At 42.7% G+C, this 14,443-nt stretch overlaps 3 protein-coding genes across 4 annotated transcripts; 2 read left to right on the top strand and 1 right to left on the bottom strand.

Moving 5' to 3' along the window:
* Positions 1-347: 347 nt before the first annotated feature.
* Positions 348-6,216, top strand: LOC111603905. Its single transcript, XM_023321723.2, has 5 exons — positions 348-1,066; positions 1,126-2,724; positions 2,867-4,882; positions 4,952-5,150; positions 5,215-6,216. Exons 1-5 carry the CDS (start codon positions 637-639, stop codon positions 5,990-5,992), a joined length of 5,022 nt encoding a protein of 1,673 aa, XP_023177491.2. The 5' UTR covers positions 348-636; the 3' UTR covers positions 5,993-6,216.
* A 569-nt stretch (positions 6,217-6,785) lies between these two features.
* Positions 6,786-11,026, bottom strand: LOC111603906 (ER degradation-enhancing alpha-mannosidase-like protein 3). Of its 2 annotated transcripts, none has more exons than XM_023321724.2 (7): positions 10,820-11,026; positions 10,275-10,724; positions 10,069-10,215; positions 8,511-9,724; positions 8,185-8,456; positions 7,926-8,069; positions 6,786-7,797 (listed from the first exon to the last, which is right to left on the bottom strand). In XM_023321724.2, the coding sequence occupies exons 2-7, from the start codon at positions 10,421-10,423 to the stop codon at positions 7,243-7,245; spliced, it is 2,481 nt and encodes an 826-aa protein (XP_023177492.2). In that variant the 5' UTR covers positions 10,424-10,724; positions 10,820-11,026; the 3' UTR covers positions 6,786-7,242. The 2 variants fall into 2 exon arrangements, with proteins under 2 accessions (XP_023177492.2, XP_023177493.1); XM_023321725.2 differs by having other exon boundaries at positions 7,971-8,069; positions 10,820-11,025.
* Positions 11,027-11,450: 424 nt separating this feature from the next.
* On the top strand, positions 11,451-14,203 carry LOC111603907 (DNA repair and recombination protein RAD54-like). The gene is made up of 6 exons (XM_023321727.2): positions 11,451-11,535; positions 11,598-12,894; positions 12,952-13,105; positions 13,164-13,569; positions 13,631-13,794; positions 13,856-14,203. Exons 1-6 carry the CDS (start codon positions 11,533-11,535, stop codon positions 14,181-14,183), a joined length of 2,352 nt encoding a protein of 783 aa, XP_023177495.2. The 5' UTR covers positions 11,451-11,532; the 3' UTR covers positions 14,184-14,203.
* Positions 14,204-14,443: the final 240 nt, after the last annotated feature.

Genomic DNA, 14,443 nt, shown 5'->3' with positions numbered 1-14,443 from the left:
AGAAAATACCAAAAACAAAACCCAATCGCAATTAAGCTTTACATGACAAGGAAGTTTTCAGCTTAAGATTAAGTCCCAAAACACCTATTATTAAATAAATATATTTGAATTATTGATGAAAAAAAAAAAAACATTTATTTTATTAGTAAAATTAAATCACTGAATAAAATGTCTAAGTCAGGTCAGAAACAAAATAAATTGTAGTAATTTTGTGTGAATACAAAACCTCGATAAAGGGTAGCGCATAAACGATACTCAATGCTTCTTCTTCACATACCGACAAGTGCCGCGATTTGTTGCTCCCAAAGAAATTTGTTTTTCGTGCGTTCTTAAAATAGGGAAATAAAATGGACTCCAGAAAAAATGAAATACAATAAAATGTGTGCGTATGCATTAGAATTAATAAACAAACAAACCTACGGGCATCATGTCAGATTCAGTTTCGGCATTGTATAGAGGACAGAACCGAGAGATTAATTTATTTTATTTAAACTTCACGTGCTAAATTCCGAAAACTTTAATTTAAAAATCTGTCTCAAAGGCTTTCTTTGCTTAAAACGCTGCATCGTGAGCTAGTGGCGAAGTGTTGGTTGCTTCCCTTAATTCGCGGTGCTCAGTAATTTCATAACATCAAAAATGTCTAAGCGGGGAACAGTACATGTTGGAGCTTCTCGGAAAGAGTACGCTGCAGCCGAGGAGCGACTGCTTAACATCTTTTCACCACCGCCCGCCGGCACAGAAGAAATGATAACAGTTTCTGATTTTGGTCAGGCGTCAGCGGCATCACCACAGTTGCAAGAGCCTAATGAGAATGTGCACGATGTGGATCCCTCAAGGGACAACATGCTGCAGTTTATATCAGATGATTCGGAAATACGCAGCCTGTTAGCAAACTCCGATAGCAACGGTTTCAAGGGCTTCGATGATACATTTCGCGACTACGGCGATACATCTGAGACACTGGACGCTGGCAACACTCCACTTATATTTGGCATGTTCCGAAACATGAACAAGTTCATTGAGTGTCAAAGGTCAAATCGTGGTTATCTCAATGCACAACTTTCAAGTAGGTTGAGCCTCAGACTCGTTTCATCCACAACTCAGTAATTTCTTAATTCTTTTTAGCTGCGCCAATGGCAGTGATGGAGGCAACCACATCTGCCAACTATTTACTTACGAATGGTAATATCAATGTTGACGAGTCTGAACAAGCGATCCAGGAACAGGTCGCGATCGATTGTCAAAATGTTATTGATCAGTCGCACTCCGACTGCGTCATTTATGATGATGATAATGTTGTATTGCTGACGGATGACCAATGTTGCGAGATTATAGTGGCTGCTCACGGTGTTCATACTGATCATGAAATAGAACGTGCTTACTTATTGGGTCTGCAACAACAATCAACCAATGAGCAAGAGCGGCTCAATAATGGTGTCAGCTATTGTGCCAACCTGTGTACAGCTGAGGAGTACGAAGATCCCAGTGCGGACACTAATGTTTATCTCAGTGATGCGGCCTTGGATCCGCAGCACCAACATAACCAACATCATCAGCAGCAACAGCAACAACTATTGCTCGATGCAAACGAAGAAGATCCAAATCAGATTAGTGACCCATATGTGGACGAACGCCCGGATATTTGTGAGGTATACGACCACGAGCTGGAGGACCATGATGACGATTGTATAGTAAATGAGGAGGAGAGTAACTTAGAGTTGCTTCAACAAGTTGCCATGGAGCAGCAGCAGCAGCTCAACATTTCCAGCAGTATTGAGGAGCCGCATGCCATTGATGTTAAGGATCAACAAGCTACTGTAGCTACAGGTACCGCTACGGCCGCCATACCCCACAGTAGCACTACAGAGTTTCCAGTTAGTTCCACGTCCATGCCGAATGATAGTGACTATGATGACTGTCACGATGACGTGGGGACAGCGGAGGAACAATCTTTACCCAGGCAGCGTAAATATATGCCTCTGTTAAAGAACACGCTCTCCGCGGAGGCGATGGATCGTCGGATGGCCAACATATGTCAGTCGCAGCCGCAGATGAGCCTGAACGAAAAGTTGGCCAACTGGAACTGTGCGAACAGCTGCGACGCTGTCGAGGACGTAGAAAACTTTGAGACTGTGTTTGAACAGCATGAGGCTGAGCCAGGCACGCAAAAATTTAGCGAGTTCTATGAATATATGCGAAAAAATTTTTCCAAAATGACACAGAGCATGCAAGAAGGACCCCTGGAGGATGCGGTCGACGAAACTGCAGCACCTGAGGCACTTAAGCAAAAGAGACCATGCTATAGACGCCTACTGCCTTCAATGCCGGTGCAGCAGACCGAACTGATTGTGCTCGATGATGATGATGACGATGATGATTGTTTTGAAGTAATGGTTAATCCATCATCAGCAACATTGGTGCCCAGATTAAATTGCGACCCAGAGCAACCAGAAGCTATGCCGAAGAAAACACAGACGCAGCCCATTTTGTCAGTGTGTGTTGAATCAAAAGAAACATCTACTACAGATTTGGTTACTTCCACGGCGGCCTCTGAGCAACAAGAGTACAAAGAATGTCGTGACTACACTCCGGTTGCAGAGCAAAACCATCAAGGAGAACCCACTCAGCATCAGCTGGATGTACCAGTAAAGGATACCAAGGAAGAAGTAGACCAAAACCATATGCTGATACAGCAGCAACAAGAATCACAATGTCGCCCATCAGGTAAGTTTCTTAAATAATCTCTTGCGAACGATTATTAAATGAATATATGTTTACTATTTATCGCTTGATGATTTTCCATCTTACTCTTGAAGTGGCTCTCTTTCTTTCTCTAACCTGTAATTTATTTGTCTATATCTAAAAGGGCGCGCAAAAAGCGTTGAATTCCATAATGATGCGCAGTTCTATAAGCAGCATGAGTTTTGCAATTATCTTGGACTCACGGAGCTTGCAACGGCAAATGCGGTGGCTACCGCCATGCGGGAACTGGCCAACAGCAATGTGGCGCGCCGTTCGCTTCGCGTACGTACGCAACAGCAACTGGACCGAATGCGCAGCGATGTTCGTGGCAGGCGAAGAGAACGGCAGCAGCAGCAGCGAGTACAGCAGCAGAATCAACAGCACGGCCACCTAGAGGAGGAGCAGCAACAGCAGCAACGGCAGCTGCATGAAAAGAATAACCAGTTAATCAGCGATGACAGTAGCACCATCACCAATAATACTATTGCTATTAGTACCAAGAGGACAGGTCTAGATGGTATCACGATACCGCCGGCAACCGACAACACCTCATTCATATACCCAAGACAGCCTGCAACTGGTGGCCCACCTATTGAATACTATTGCCATGCTAAACCTGATAACCCGGGGCAAAATCAGGGCAATCGCATGATGGTTCCCACCGACTATCATGCAATCTCCTTAGAGGCGGCATTTGCAAAGGTGTATGCCTCGGCAGCGCCAGCCCAAAACGAGCTGCACGAGTGTATGCAAAACCGTCTGCGACAGGCACGTGAAACCAAACCTTCCATTTACATTGTGAAGTCCATGAATAATGCCACCACGCCGGTACCGGACACAAGTTTGACGCCAGAATTGCCGGAGCACCTGAAGTACAAAAGGAAACCAGAACTACCGTTAGAAGTCAGACCGTTACGCAAGGTGGGCAAAAAGATGTTGTCCAAGGCATCGAAACGCCGTCGAACCACTGGCGGTGCTATAATCGCGAATACTCCAAATGAACGAGATTTAGTTACGCGGTCGACCACACATTTGAACTCGAAATTGCTGCGCAATCGCAAAGTTAGCTTGTTGAAGACCTACGAACTGACAGATGTGGCAACTAGCGGGCGTGGCAAGCGGCTAGCCGGTGGCTCGACTCCAGCCAAAATGCCCAAAGTTCTAAAAAGAAAAGTTAAGAAGACAACAGCGCTGCCGGAACAAATGGTGATCAGCCTTGCGGCCTCGATAAATAATCATCCAGATAAGTTACCGCCCCCTCCGCCTCCACCTAAGGTGAAGTTGTCGACAGTCGAACCAAATGCAGTTAAGCGAAAGCGTTTACGTGCCAAATCTCTGCCATCGGCGTTAGGTAAAGAAGAACACGTGTCTAAATGTTCTAGGAATACTGACGAGGGCGTAAAGATGCCTGACATAAGTGTAAAACAGCAGCGACAACGGAAGTCTCCGAAAGCTGCTATGGATATCGAAGACTTTATCACGAATAGCTCTGTCATTAGTCCACCGCTGTACAGTGCAGCAGTCCGTCATTATGTTAATGTTATTCGTCAACCAAAGGATTTGCCTGTTGCACAGCAGCCGAACCTAGAACAACAGTCGAAGTTGCAAATGCCGCCGCCATCTGCAAGCTTCTTCGAAGGCACATCATCTTTTGAGAAACAATGCAAGCCTTCGTTAACGTATCCGCCATTGGCACCGCCACCTCCGCAGCGAACTCCACATTTTTCCAGACGAAATCGTCAAACAGCAGGAACAACACAAAACGCTCCTACATCCCAAATGCCAAATGCGCACATAACGCCACCAGTTGGTTGCCTTTTGTCCCTCAAAAAAGGATCAACCGAGCTAAGCAACCCGCTGGCGGGAAAGAATGGCAAGGTGCTTTATATATACTATGAGCTAGACCAGCTCATTGTGGTGCAGGAGAAGTTGATTTCATTTTGGAAGTATTCGAAAGTCTTTAATGTACTGCAGAAGCCAACAAAGGACGAGCTTCACAGAACGGCGATCTCACAAAACAATGTTTTTAGCTCAAACATAAAAGATAATACACGCAAGTCATCTGCGGATTCAGAAAAATCCTCGGAATGCTTAAACCAGAAATGGGTATATTTAGGTGGAATGCGTCATGTTACAAACGGTGAGTAACGCCTACAGCTCCGCTTTATATTTATTAATTTATTATCAAATATTTTCTCTCACTATCAAGATATTGAAATTTCGTCTCCGTATGACAATCGCTTGTGTACGCACAACTCGACGCCCGTTTACATTGAGATGCGCAGCCATCCGCTGGATCATCATAAGCGTGAGAGTAAGCTTCTATCGTTATATGTGAATGTCTACTATTACTGTGAGGAGGAGATGCGGCCCAAGTTGCACTCGGTGCATCTTGATGCAGTCAATTGGTGAGCTCTGAATACAAACAATCCCCCTATAAACGTATAAATAATGTTTTTGTTTACGATTTAGTGACTGGAATCAAGTCGTCTATACGAGCATAACGGAGTCACGATACTTTGTTATGGCTTGGCAGCAGGATTTGATGGTGGGCAAGCCGCGGGCTGGCATTTGCAAGTACTCGCTGACACCTACACTTGACACGCTTGCCAGCATACGGGAGTTTAAGCAACTGCGGCATGAGCTGAAACATATTGAGTGTCTGATGGAGGACCGTTTGATTGGCTATGGACAGACGCGAATAACTATTTGGGATCATCGAAGTGGTGACACGTTAATGAATTATGATCTGGGCTTCGATTTGGGACAGAATATGGGCGTTATGCATTTTCCAAGCTTTGAAATGGATCAAAGCAGCCTACTTGTGTTGTATCAACATGTCAAGGAATCGAATAAATGGCCGGAATTACGTATCATTGCCTGCGAGCTGTCGCATGCCGCACCAACGCATCGTATATTGCACGTTCATCGTCTCCCTTCGCCACAATTTGATTCACAGTTGGTTGCCATCAATACAGGCGATCATGTAATACTTAAGTCACCAACGGACGATGAAATCTGGATAACTACGTCGGATCCGCAACAGCTAATATATTTAGCACCGCAGGGCAACCAGCGTTTCTACACGCGTCAAAAGTCGCAGATTATAATCATGACGCCGAGTACGCTAATCGTGGATAGCATTTCAAATCATGTATTGAAGTTGGCCACTGCGCATCTGCCGAACCTGGTTATAGACCATAAAAATACGGTTAAATCAGCTGTTGTCTCTTCCCAGCTGCCGGTGTAGAGACAACATAAATAGGGTTGAACAACACAACATAAGACAAACATCTGAAAACACGCTAAATTCCCCGTCATTTTAAATCAGAGTGGGATCGACAAGTGAAAATAGTTTTTGGTTATTTTAAAAATTCTTTAATGCTTACCAAAATTTGTTTGTGGCATTCTACCATCTATTAAATATAATTAAATGTATAATACCACAGATGCTTTTGAAGTAGTATAGTTATCTGTTTAAGTTAAGCCATGCATATATATATACACACATACAACTATACAAAGATGTATGTAAGATGTTTATCGCCCAACAAGGGGGATCCAATATCAATCGTTGCATAGGAAGTATGAAGACCAGTTGATTTATTTTTTAATTTAGTTTAAGCTTTTAGGTCAAGCTTTACGTAACGTTTTTATTTTTATTTTCTTAAAGAAAACATTGCTTTAGGCAAATATATAAAGTATACATTGAAAGCAGGTCGTGTTAAATTTAGTTACAAATTTAAAACCGAATAAAAAGAGAATATTTATAAATATATATAAATTTAAACATGACATCTTTAATTTTTACCCTTGGGCGCTCCCTTCTCCTAACGATCCAGCCTTTAATTAATTGGAACACAATTGAATAATTTTAAATGATGTATTTCAAACTTTTTGGCATATGAACTAATAAATTTCAGCTACACATTTTTTTTTAATCTTTACAAATACAACATTACGATCTAATTATTAGAATTATATTTATTTCTTACTACCAGCTAATATATTTACAGATGATATACTTACAAGAAAGTAAAATTCATATAAAAATGGTGAATGTTCATGGTCTATAAGTACGATTCTATACAAATTAAAAATATATGCATACATCCATATATCATACATATCAGATAGAACAGCCCGGCAGTTGCCTAACTAGGAAGCTGAGTTATGCCAACGCTTTTTAAAGAAACATATATCGGTAAGATGTTCAATCAAATGCTAAAAAACCGTGCTAACAGTTGGGCGACAGATCGAGGTTGTGAGCTAATGAGCCCAATCGGATTAATATTGAGCTTTAAATTTAGTTCTTACTTATATGGTAAAGTACAAGAAATTTCGCAGGCTGCTGCTGCGAACGAAAGTTAATATTTATAAACTTATATATATATATGTTTGTATAATTAGTGAAATGTTTAGCGAAAAGCACTTTAAAACTTAAGAAGGCGCCACATCGAAATGTTACAGTGAGGGGCCATACGCACTTTTGAGCAATCACTACAACTCCTTATCTGGCTTTTTCTTTGGCATCGTCCCCGCAGCCAATGCAGCAGCAGCTGCTGCTGCCGCTGTTTCATTCTGATGAGCCTCTTTGGCCAGTTGCCAACGCTTGAACTCCACCATTTGCATGATTCGGGCGCGCAACTGCGGACGTCGCAGCATCGCCGCCGACAGCTTTGTAAACTCCAGGCTATACATGAACACGACGGGTATGGCGACATCATCTTTACCATCGCCGGACATCGCAAACATGGGTTGCGTCTCGCCGGAAGAACCTGATACATTATCACAGACGATCAGCGCGGTGGCGCCCACTTTTTGTGCCAAACGCGCTTTGCTCACGAACGTGCAATCACCCCGTTCAGCGACAAGAATTTTGCCAGATATATCGCTGGCATTCTCCAACTTCTCGTCGCAGGCGCGCAATGGATTGGCCAACACAATTTCACCTTCGACAAACTGTTCGCCGATTAGCTCTGGACTGAAGTGTGATGGGCCGGCCATCAAAGCGGTCCAGTCCTGCGACTGCTCATCCACAGCATAAGCAACGGCCTGCAAAACAAAATATATACGGGATAAAAAATTATATATACATTTCTATATATAGTAGTAATATCGTACACAAAGCTTATTAAATAGGTAATCTAATTTTTGTTTCTTTTAGTCGTTCAAATTCTCACCACAATGAAATTCTTCGGACAATTCTTATCATTTGACTTACGCACCTGCAGCTGTGCCAGCTGGTTCATGCTCTGCATTTTGGTTAGCTCCAGCATTTCCTGCATAAACTGCAAGCCCATTTCGCCTTCTTCTTGACTCTTGGCCTATAAAAATAATGAATAAATAAGATAAAGTATGGAGGATATACTATATAGTATAGATATACAAAAAATTTGAAAGCCTCGAAGGAGCAAGTTCAAGAAGCAAAATAAAACTTACATTATAGAAACTATGAAACAGCCGCACCTTGCCTTGGCTGCGGTCGCCTACGGAAACCATGGTGATGCCCATGTCGTATACAGCTCGAAGATGATCCGCATTGCTTGCCTGAAAATCCAGGGCGCTGAGTCGCTTGCCACTGATGGTGCGCGGGCACGAGCCCGTAATGAAGTTGCGCAATGGTTTGCGTACTTTCTCAGGAAAAAGCTTATTGGAACTGGGGCAGGTGCGCATGAAGTCGAGTACATTGTGTTCGTCCGATTGCCGAAAGCCTGTAAACAATAATTAAAATTAATAAAGCTTTTGGTTTTACGTATTTCACTTACTAAACGTGGAATTCCCTAGCTGTGCTATAGACAGTGGCAACAGATGCGCCTCGGTGGTGAACACAAACTCATCTACATTGATGATCAGATCTTGTGGGTCAGAGAACAGCAAAAATAGATACTTAAAGGTTTCGGATAGCACAAATGAATCCATGCGATCCTCATGCTTGCCGGTGCGCACATCGTTAACGGCTGCGTAGCCACAGGAGACTTTCGCATACTTCTGCAGCGTCTTCAAAGCCCGCTTACCCACTTGAAGGTAATGATGATCACCAGTGGCACGATACAAGAAATACGTGGACTCAATGAACTCCGGTCGCAGATGATGCTGGCCCCAGTGTATTTGAAAATCTACTGTCCATGCTTCTGGTATGAGCGTGTGCATCTGCATTACTTGATACAGCATTTCGTGGGTTTGCACCGCCGGCTTTAGATCGCCGGAGAGCACCTGCAGTCCTGGCCAAAACGCCAGCAGGGAGTCCATGAAGTTCCGTGACTTCGCATGTGGCCGATGCATCAGTACATCCAGCAGCATAGGACCCTCGCTAACATACTTCATCACGGCGTTATAATGGCGATTAAACCGTGCCAGGTACTTGTCATCACCGAGTAGCACATAGGATTTGAACAAATATTCGTAGTAGCTATCGATACCAGCACCCACGCCCGAATCACGACGCACCCAATCGCCGGAATGCACATTTAGAACCGTTCCCATAAGATCAGAGCCGCGATGTCGCAGTTTCCACAACGCATCCATTGCAGCATGCGCTCGCACCTCAAAGATGGGATCACCCGTTAGTCGCGATAATGCGGCAAACTCCAGCAAAATGGTGCCCGCGCAGGCGGTACACGTTTCCCGTGACTTCTTCAGCTGAGGATCCTTCATGCCCAATCGCAGATTAACGCGTGCATGCGGTATTCCTGTCGTTGTATTAAATGCCGGCAATAGACGGTAGCCCAGCTCACGGGCCATCTCAAGCATTTCGCCTTTATACCAGTGCATCACGTCAGCCTGCTTTTGCAGATATTCAGCAAGTATATGAGCTGAGAGCAAGCCACCCACCATACGAATATTCGTCTCGAAGACTGAGACAATGATATCGCTATCAAATTGCACATCCCGTATAACCAGCTTAACGGCATGCTCAAACTCTGCAAAGTCACCAAGCAGCACCAACGTGTCCAGCGTATCCACCAACGTCATAGAGAAACTGCAAAGCAGATATTTATAAAAAAACTATCAGTTCTGTTAATCGGATATCATAGTTAACAAGCTAAGCAATTATTCTGATCTAAATCTAAGCACCATCTCAGCTGAATATCTATGAATTTAGATATTTGCGGAGAGGAAGCATGAAAAATTATGGTTTTTAAAAGTTTGGTTTAAAATTTATAAATACAACATGTCTGTGAAAAGTTTATTATGTTGTTTATACCCGATACTTGATCGAAATTAGATTGTCAAACAATGAATATGTGATTATTAAGTTAACACCTATCAAGTTTTTATCTAATCATTACAAATATCTACAACACGTATTTTTGCTGTACTCACTTGCCCAATATGTCATCCATGTCGCCTCGTGAAGCCGTCACGCCGCGATAGCGTCCCTTGCAAGAAAGTGGCATCAGCTCGTCGGCAGGATATGCGTTCTCCATGTAGGCACGATATGCATGATAGAACATTTCGCGTGACTCCTCACTACAAAAGTAATAAGACATGTAATAAAATTTTTATAATATGTGTGTTTATTTAATTACCGCAGTTCCGCGCGCTCCTTGTGCGACATGTTTTGAGTGGGCATCGTGCTCGCATCATCGCTAATTACGGTAACAATTAGCAGAAGCAGGGAGAGCAGAGATGGCAGCAGCAAACGCTGTGCCACGATCGACGATGTAGTCGAGCTCATCCTATCGTTTGGCTGGAACTGGAGTCGGAACTGGAGTTGGGAGCTAAAGCTTGTACTTGAGTGCTAGCTCCAATTCCAAGCAGCTGGTGCTGTTCGTTTATCGTTTTTGGCAGCCACAGTTGCCGTTACTTATCACCTTGTTGCTATTGTTTTTGTTGTTTATTGTGACGTTGACCTTCACTTTGAACGTGTTATGCGTTGTTTTACTTGTATATCTGAATTTATCGCGTTGTCTGCTTTAGTTGAGTTTCACTGCTTTTAATTTTAAATCAGCGCCTCATTTAAATATATGGATGGTAGACTGTCAAAAGAAAAAATTAGTATATAATATATTAATACATGCACACACATACATGTGTGTGAATGGGTCTTTACATTTATAACCATTAACCTTACCTGACAAAAATATTTTAAAATTTTTGTTGCATTTTTTCTTGCATTTGTGCGTTTGTGACGTGCTCAGTTGCGTTGTTTGCATTTTTTTCATTCAAAGAAGTAACATTTCAAGATAGTTTATTTTTAATCTTGTTTGCTGCTGCTGCTCCAATAACAAAACACCACGACTGCAAATCGCCGAAACCCGAGCAGCGACCGCTCGTCGCAAGATAAATTTATATGCTGCAGATGTTCAGTATGCACATATTGTATTTAGATGAGATGCCACATATGAGTAATTGTTGCTGGTATATAATAAAACTTCGTTGGCAGTTTCTAAACTTGTTAAATAGTTAATTCTTATCAATTCTAAGCAGTAAGTTACAGTGCAAAAAGACTAGTGTTGTAAAAAATTTATATATATTTTACAATATATTTTTATTCTATGGTCACCCAAACCAAATTGTGGTGGGATGACACCGTCAATTTATGAAATACTTGTAAATTTAAAATATATTTAAATGCTTTAAACAGCTTGATAATTCGAAAAAAGAAGAACAATGGAAGAATTCATGGCCTAGTAATACCGAAAGTTTTCATCTAGGTATAATACTTCAACAAACAAAGTGTCATTCTAATGTTACCTTCGAAGTGTGCCCAGCTCAAATTAACAGTGTTGTTAAATGGTTAAATAGCAGCTGACTTTCCGCGCCTTAAAATTAAATATATATAAAATGGTAAGCTCCTCTTAAATCTGAATATTTTAAACTAAGTGAAAAATGTATTATTTTCTGAAAAGAGGCGGAGTTTAGCACCTAGTCAAAGACTGGGAGTTCGCATCAAATCAAAAGATGCCTTTACCCCTCCACTACAAAAGAAAATAAAACGTGCGTGTCAGGAGGAGCTGCAGAAACGCCAAACTGCATTACGAGAGTCTACGAATCTTGTCGAGCTTCCGCTCCCGATTCGCTTCACGGCGAATAGCGAGTATGAGCAGGCCATAGCCAAAGTGTTGGCGCGCAAGTTCAAAGTCCCTATTGCCAACTATGTACCAGATTATGGAGGAAATCGTACACTGGGTGTACGACGTACCATAGTGCGGCGTTCCTTGCACGATCCACAAGCGTGTAATGCTTTAGTCTTACATATACCGCCTGCCTACACGGAGCATGAGCGTATGTCAATGGATCCGAGCAAGTTGCAGGTACATGTGGTAGTTGATCCAATCCTTAGCAACGTTCTGCGTCCACATCAGCGTGAAGGTGTGCGTTTTATGTATGAATGCGTGGAAGGTAAACGAGGTAATTTCAACGGCTGTATTATGGCTGATGAAATGGGTCTGGGCAAGACCTTGCAGTGCGTCACATTAACGTGGACGCTGCTGCGACAAAGCGCCGATTGCAAGCCAACGATATCCAAAGCAATTGTTGTGTCTCCCTCATCGTTGGTGAAAAACTGGGAGAAGGAGTTTACTAAATGGTTGCACGGCCGCATGCACTGCTTGGCCATGGAGGGTGGCTCCAAAGAAGAAACGACCCGCACTCTCGAACAGTTTGCCATGAATACAGCCACACGCTGTGGAACACCGGTGCTGCTGATCAGTTACGAAACATTCCGCCTCTATGCACACATACTCTGCAAAACGGAGGTGGGCATGGTCATATGCGACGAAGGGCATCGGCTTAAAAATAGTGACAATCTCACATATCAGGCTCTGATGGGCCTGAAGACCAAACGACGCGTTTTACTCTCCGGCACGCCGATCCAAAACGATCTGACCGAGTATTTCAGCTTGGTTAACTTCGTCAATCCAGAAATGTTGGGCACAGCTGCCGATTTCAAACGTAACTTTGAAAACGCAATTCTACGTGGTCAGAATGCCGATTCTACGGACGCAGAACGTGAGCGTGCATTGCAGAAGACTCAGGAATTAATTGGTTTGGTCAATCAATGCATAATACGACGTACCAATCAAATCCTGACCAAATATCTGCCGGTCAAATTTGAAATGGTCGTGTGTGTCAAACTAACACCAGTCCAATTGCAAATCTACACAAATTTTTTAAAATCGGATCAGGTGCGTCGCAGTCTAGCAGGTAAGTAAATAGTCAATAAAAATGCCAAATTTTCGTTAAAGCATTTATTTTATTTAGACTGCAATGAGAAGGCATCGCTGACGGCACTGGCCGACATAACAACATTAAAAAAGCTGTGCAATCATCCCGATCTGATCTACGAAAAAATAGCTGCAAGGGAAAAGGGTTTTGAGAACTCACAGAATGTTTTACCGGCCAACTACAAACCAAAGTTAATTTATCAAGTCATATATTTTTACATTATACTTATATCTGTATTCATTATATAGAGATGTGAACCCGGAGTTGAGCGGCAAGTTTATGCTACTGGATTTTATGCTGGCTGCCATACGCGCCAATAGCGATGACAAGGTGGTCCTGATCTCGAACTATACGCAGACGCTGGATCTGTTCGAGCAGCTGGCGCGTAAACGCAAATACAGTTATGTTCGGTTGGATGGCACCATGACGATTAAGAAACGCTCCAAAGTTGTGGACAGATTCAACGATCCCAGTACCGATTGCTTTCTCTTTATGCTAAGCAGTAAAGCCGGTGGCTGCGGTCTGAATTTGATAGGCGCGAATCGGTTATTCATGTTTGACCCCGACTGGAATCCGGCAAACGATGAGCAAGCGATGGCTCGAGTCTGGCGCGATGGACAGAAGAAGCCCTGCTACATCTATCGCTTGGTGGCAGTAAGTGTGCTGAAGCTGTTGTGCTCCAATTTCATTTTATATATATTATCTCTTATTTAAGAGCGGTTCAATTGAGGAGAAAATCCTACAGAGGCAGACGCACAAGAAATCGCTGTCCAGCACAATCATAGACAACAACGAGTCGGCTGAAAAGCATTTCACACGCGATGATCTTAAGGATTTGTTTAGCTTCGAGGCCAACGTGCTATCCGATACGCACATTAAGTAGGTGCCTGTGTTTTTATCAAATATATCCAATATCATATGTATTTCTTGCACCTTTCAGACTTAAATGCAAGCGTTGTTTCCAGGATGTCCAAAGACAGCCACCAGCAGAGAATACAGACTGCACCTCACATCTGTCGCAGTGGTTCCACTGCTCAAATAATCGCGGTTTGCCAGATAGTATATTGTCCCAGGCGTGGACAGCAAGTAAATGTGTTTCATTTGTATTCCATCATCGATCACAGGGAGATTCAAAGCCAGCGGCCATCATTGCGGAGGACGATCAATCTGAACAACAGCAGCTAAGCCATAAGCGAACTGCCAAAAATGACGATGATGCAGAATTTGACCCTGAGGATAGCGCTGAGGAACAATTCTTGGGCTTTTAGTTGTTAAATTTACAAATAATTTATTGTTTTTGCATTTTCGGAACCTGATTTAGATTTTAAGCTAATCTACAAACTAATTTCTTTTGTTACTTATTAACAATTAACCTAATATACATAAGTAGTTTAACATTTAAAATATGGAACAAGCTGTTCCTAATGCTTGTCAACTTCATTAACAGATCTACAAGCACATAAAATGTCTTAGCCTAGTGCACAATTCAGATTTAAAAAACACTGCACACACATACATTTAACAAATA

The sequence above is a fragment of the Drosophila hydei genome, unplaced genomic scaffold, assembly GCF_003285905.1.
Source record: "Drosophila hydei strain 15085-1641.00,03,60 unplaced genomic scaffold, DhydRS2 tig00000149-arrow-pilon, whole genome shotgun sequence".
Taxonomy (NCBI): domain Eukaryota; kingdom Metazoa; phylum Arthropoda; class Insecta; order Diptera; family Drosophilidae; genus Drosophila; species Drosophila hydei.
The sequence above is the reverse complement of the archived record's forward strand: the minus strand, read 5'-3'. Positions and strand labels throughout refer to the sequence as shown.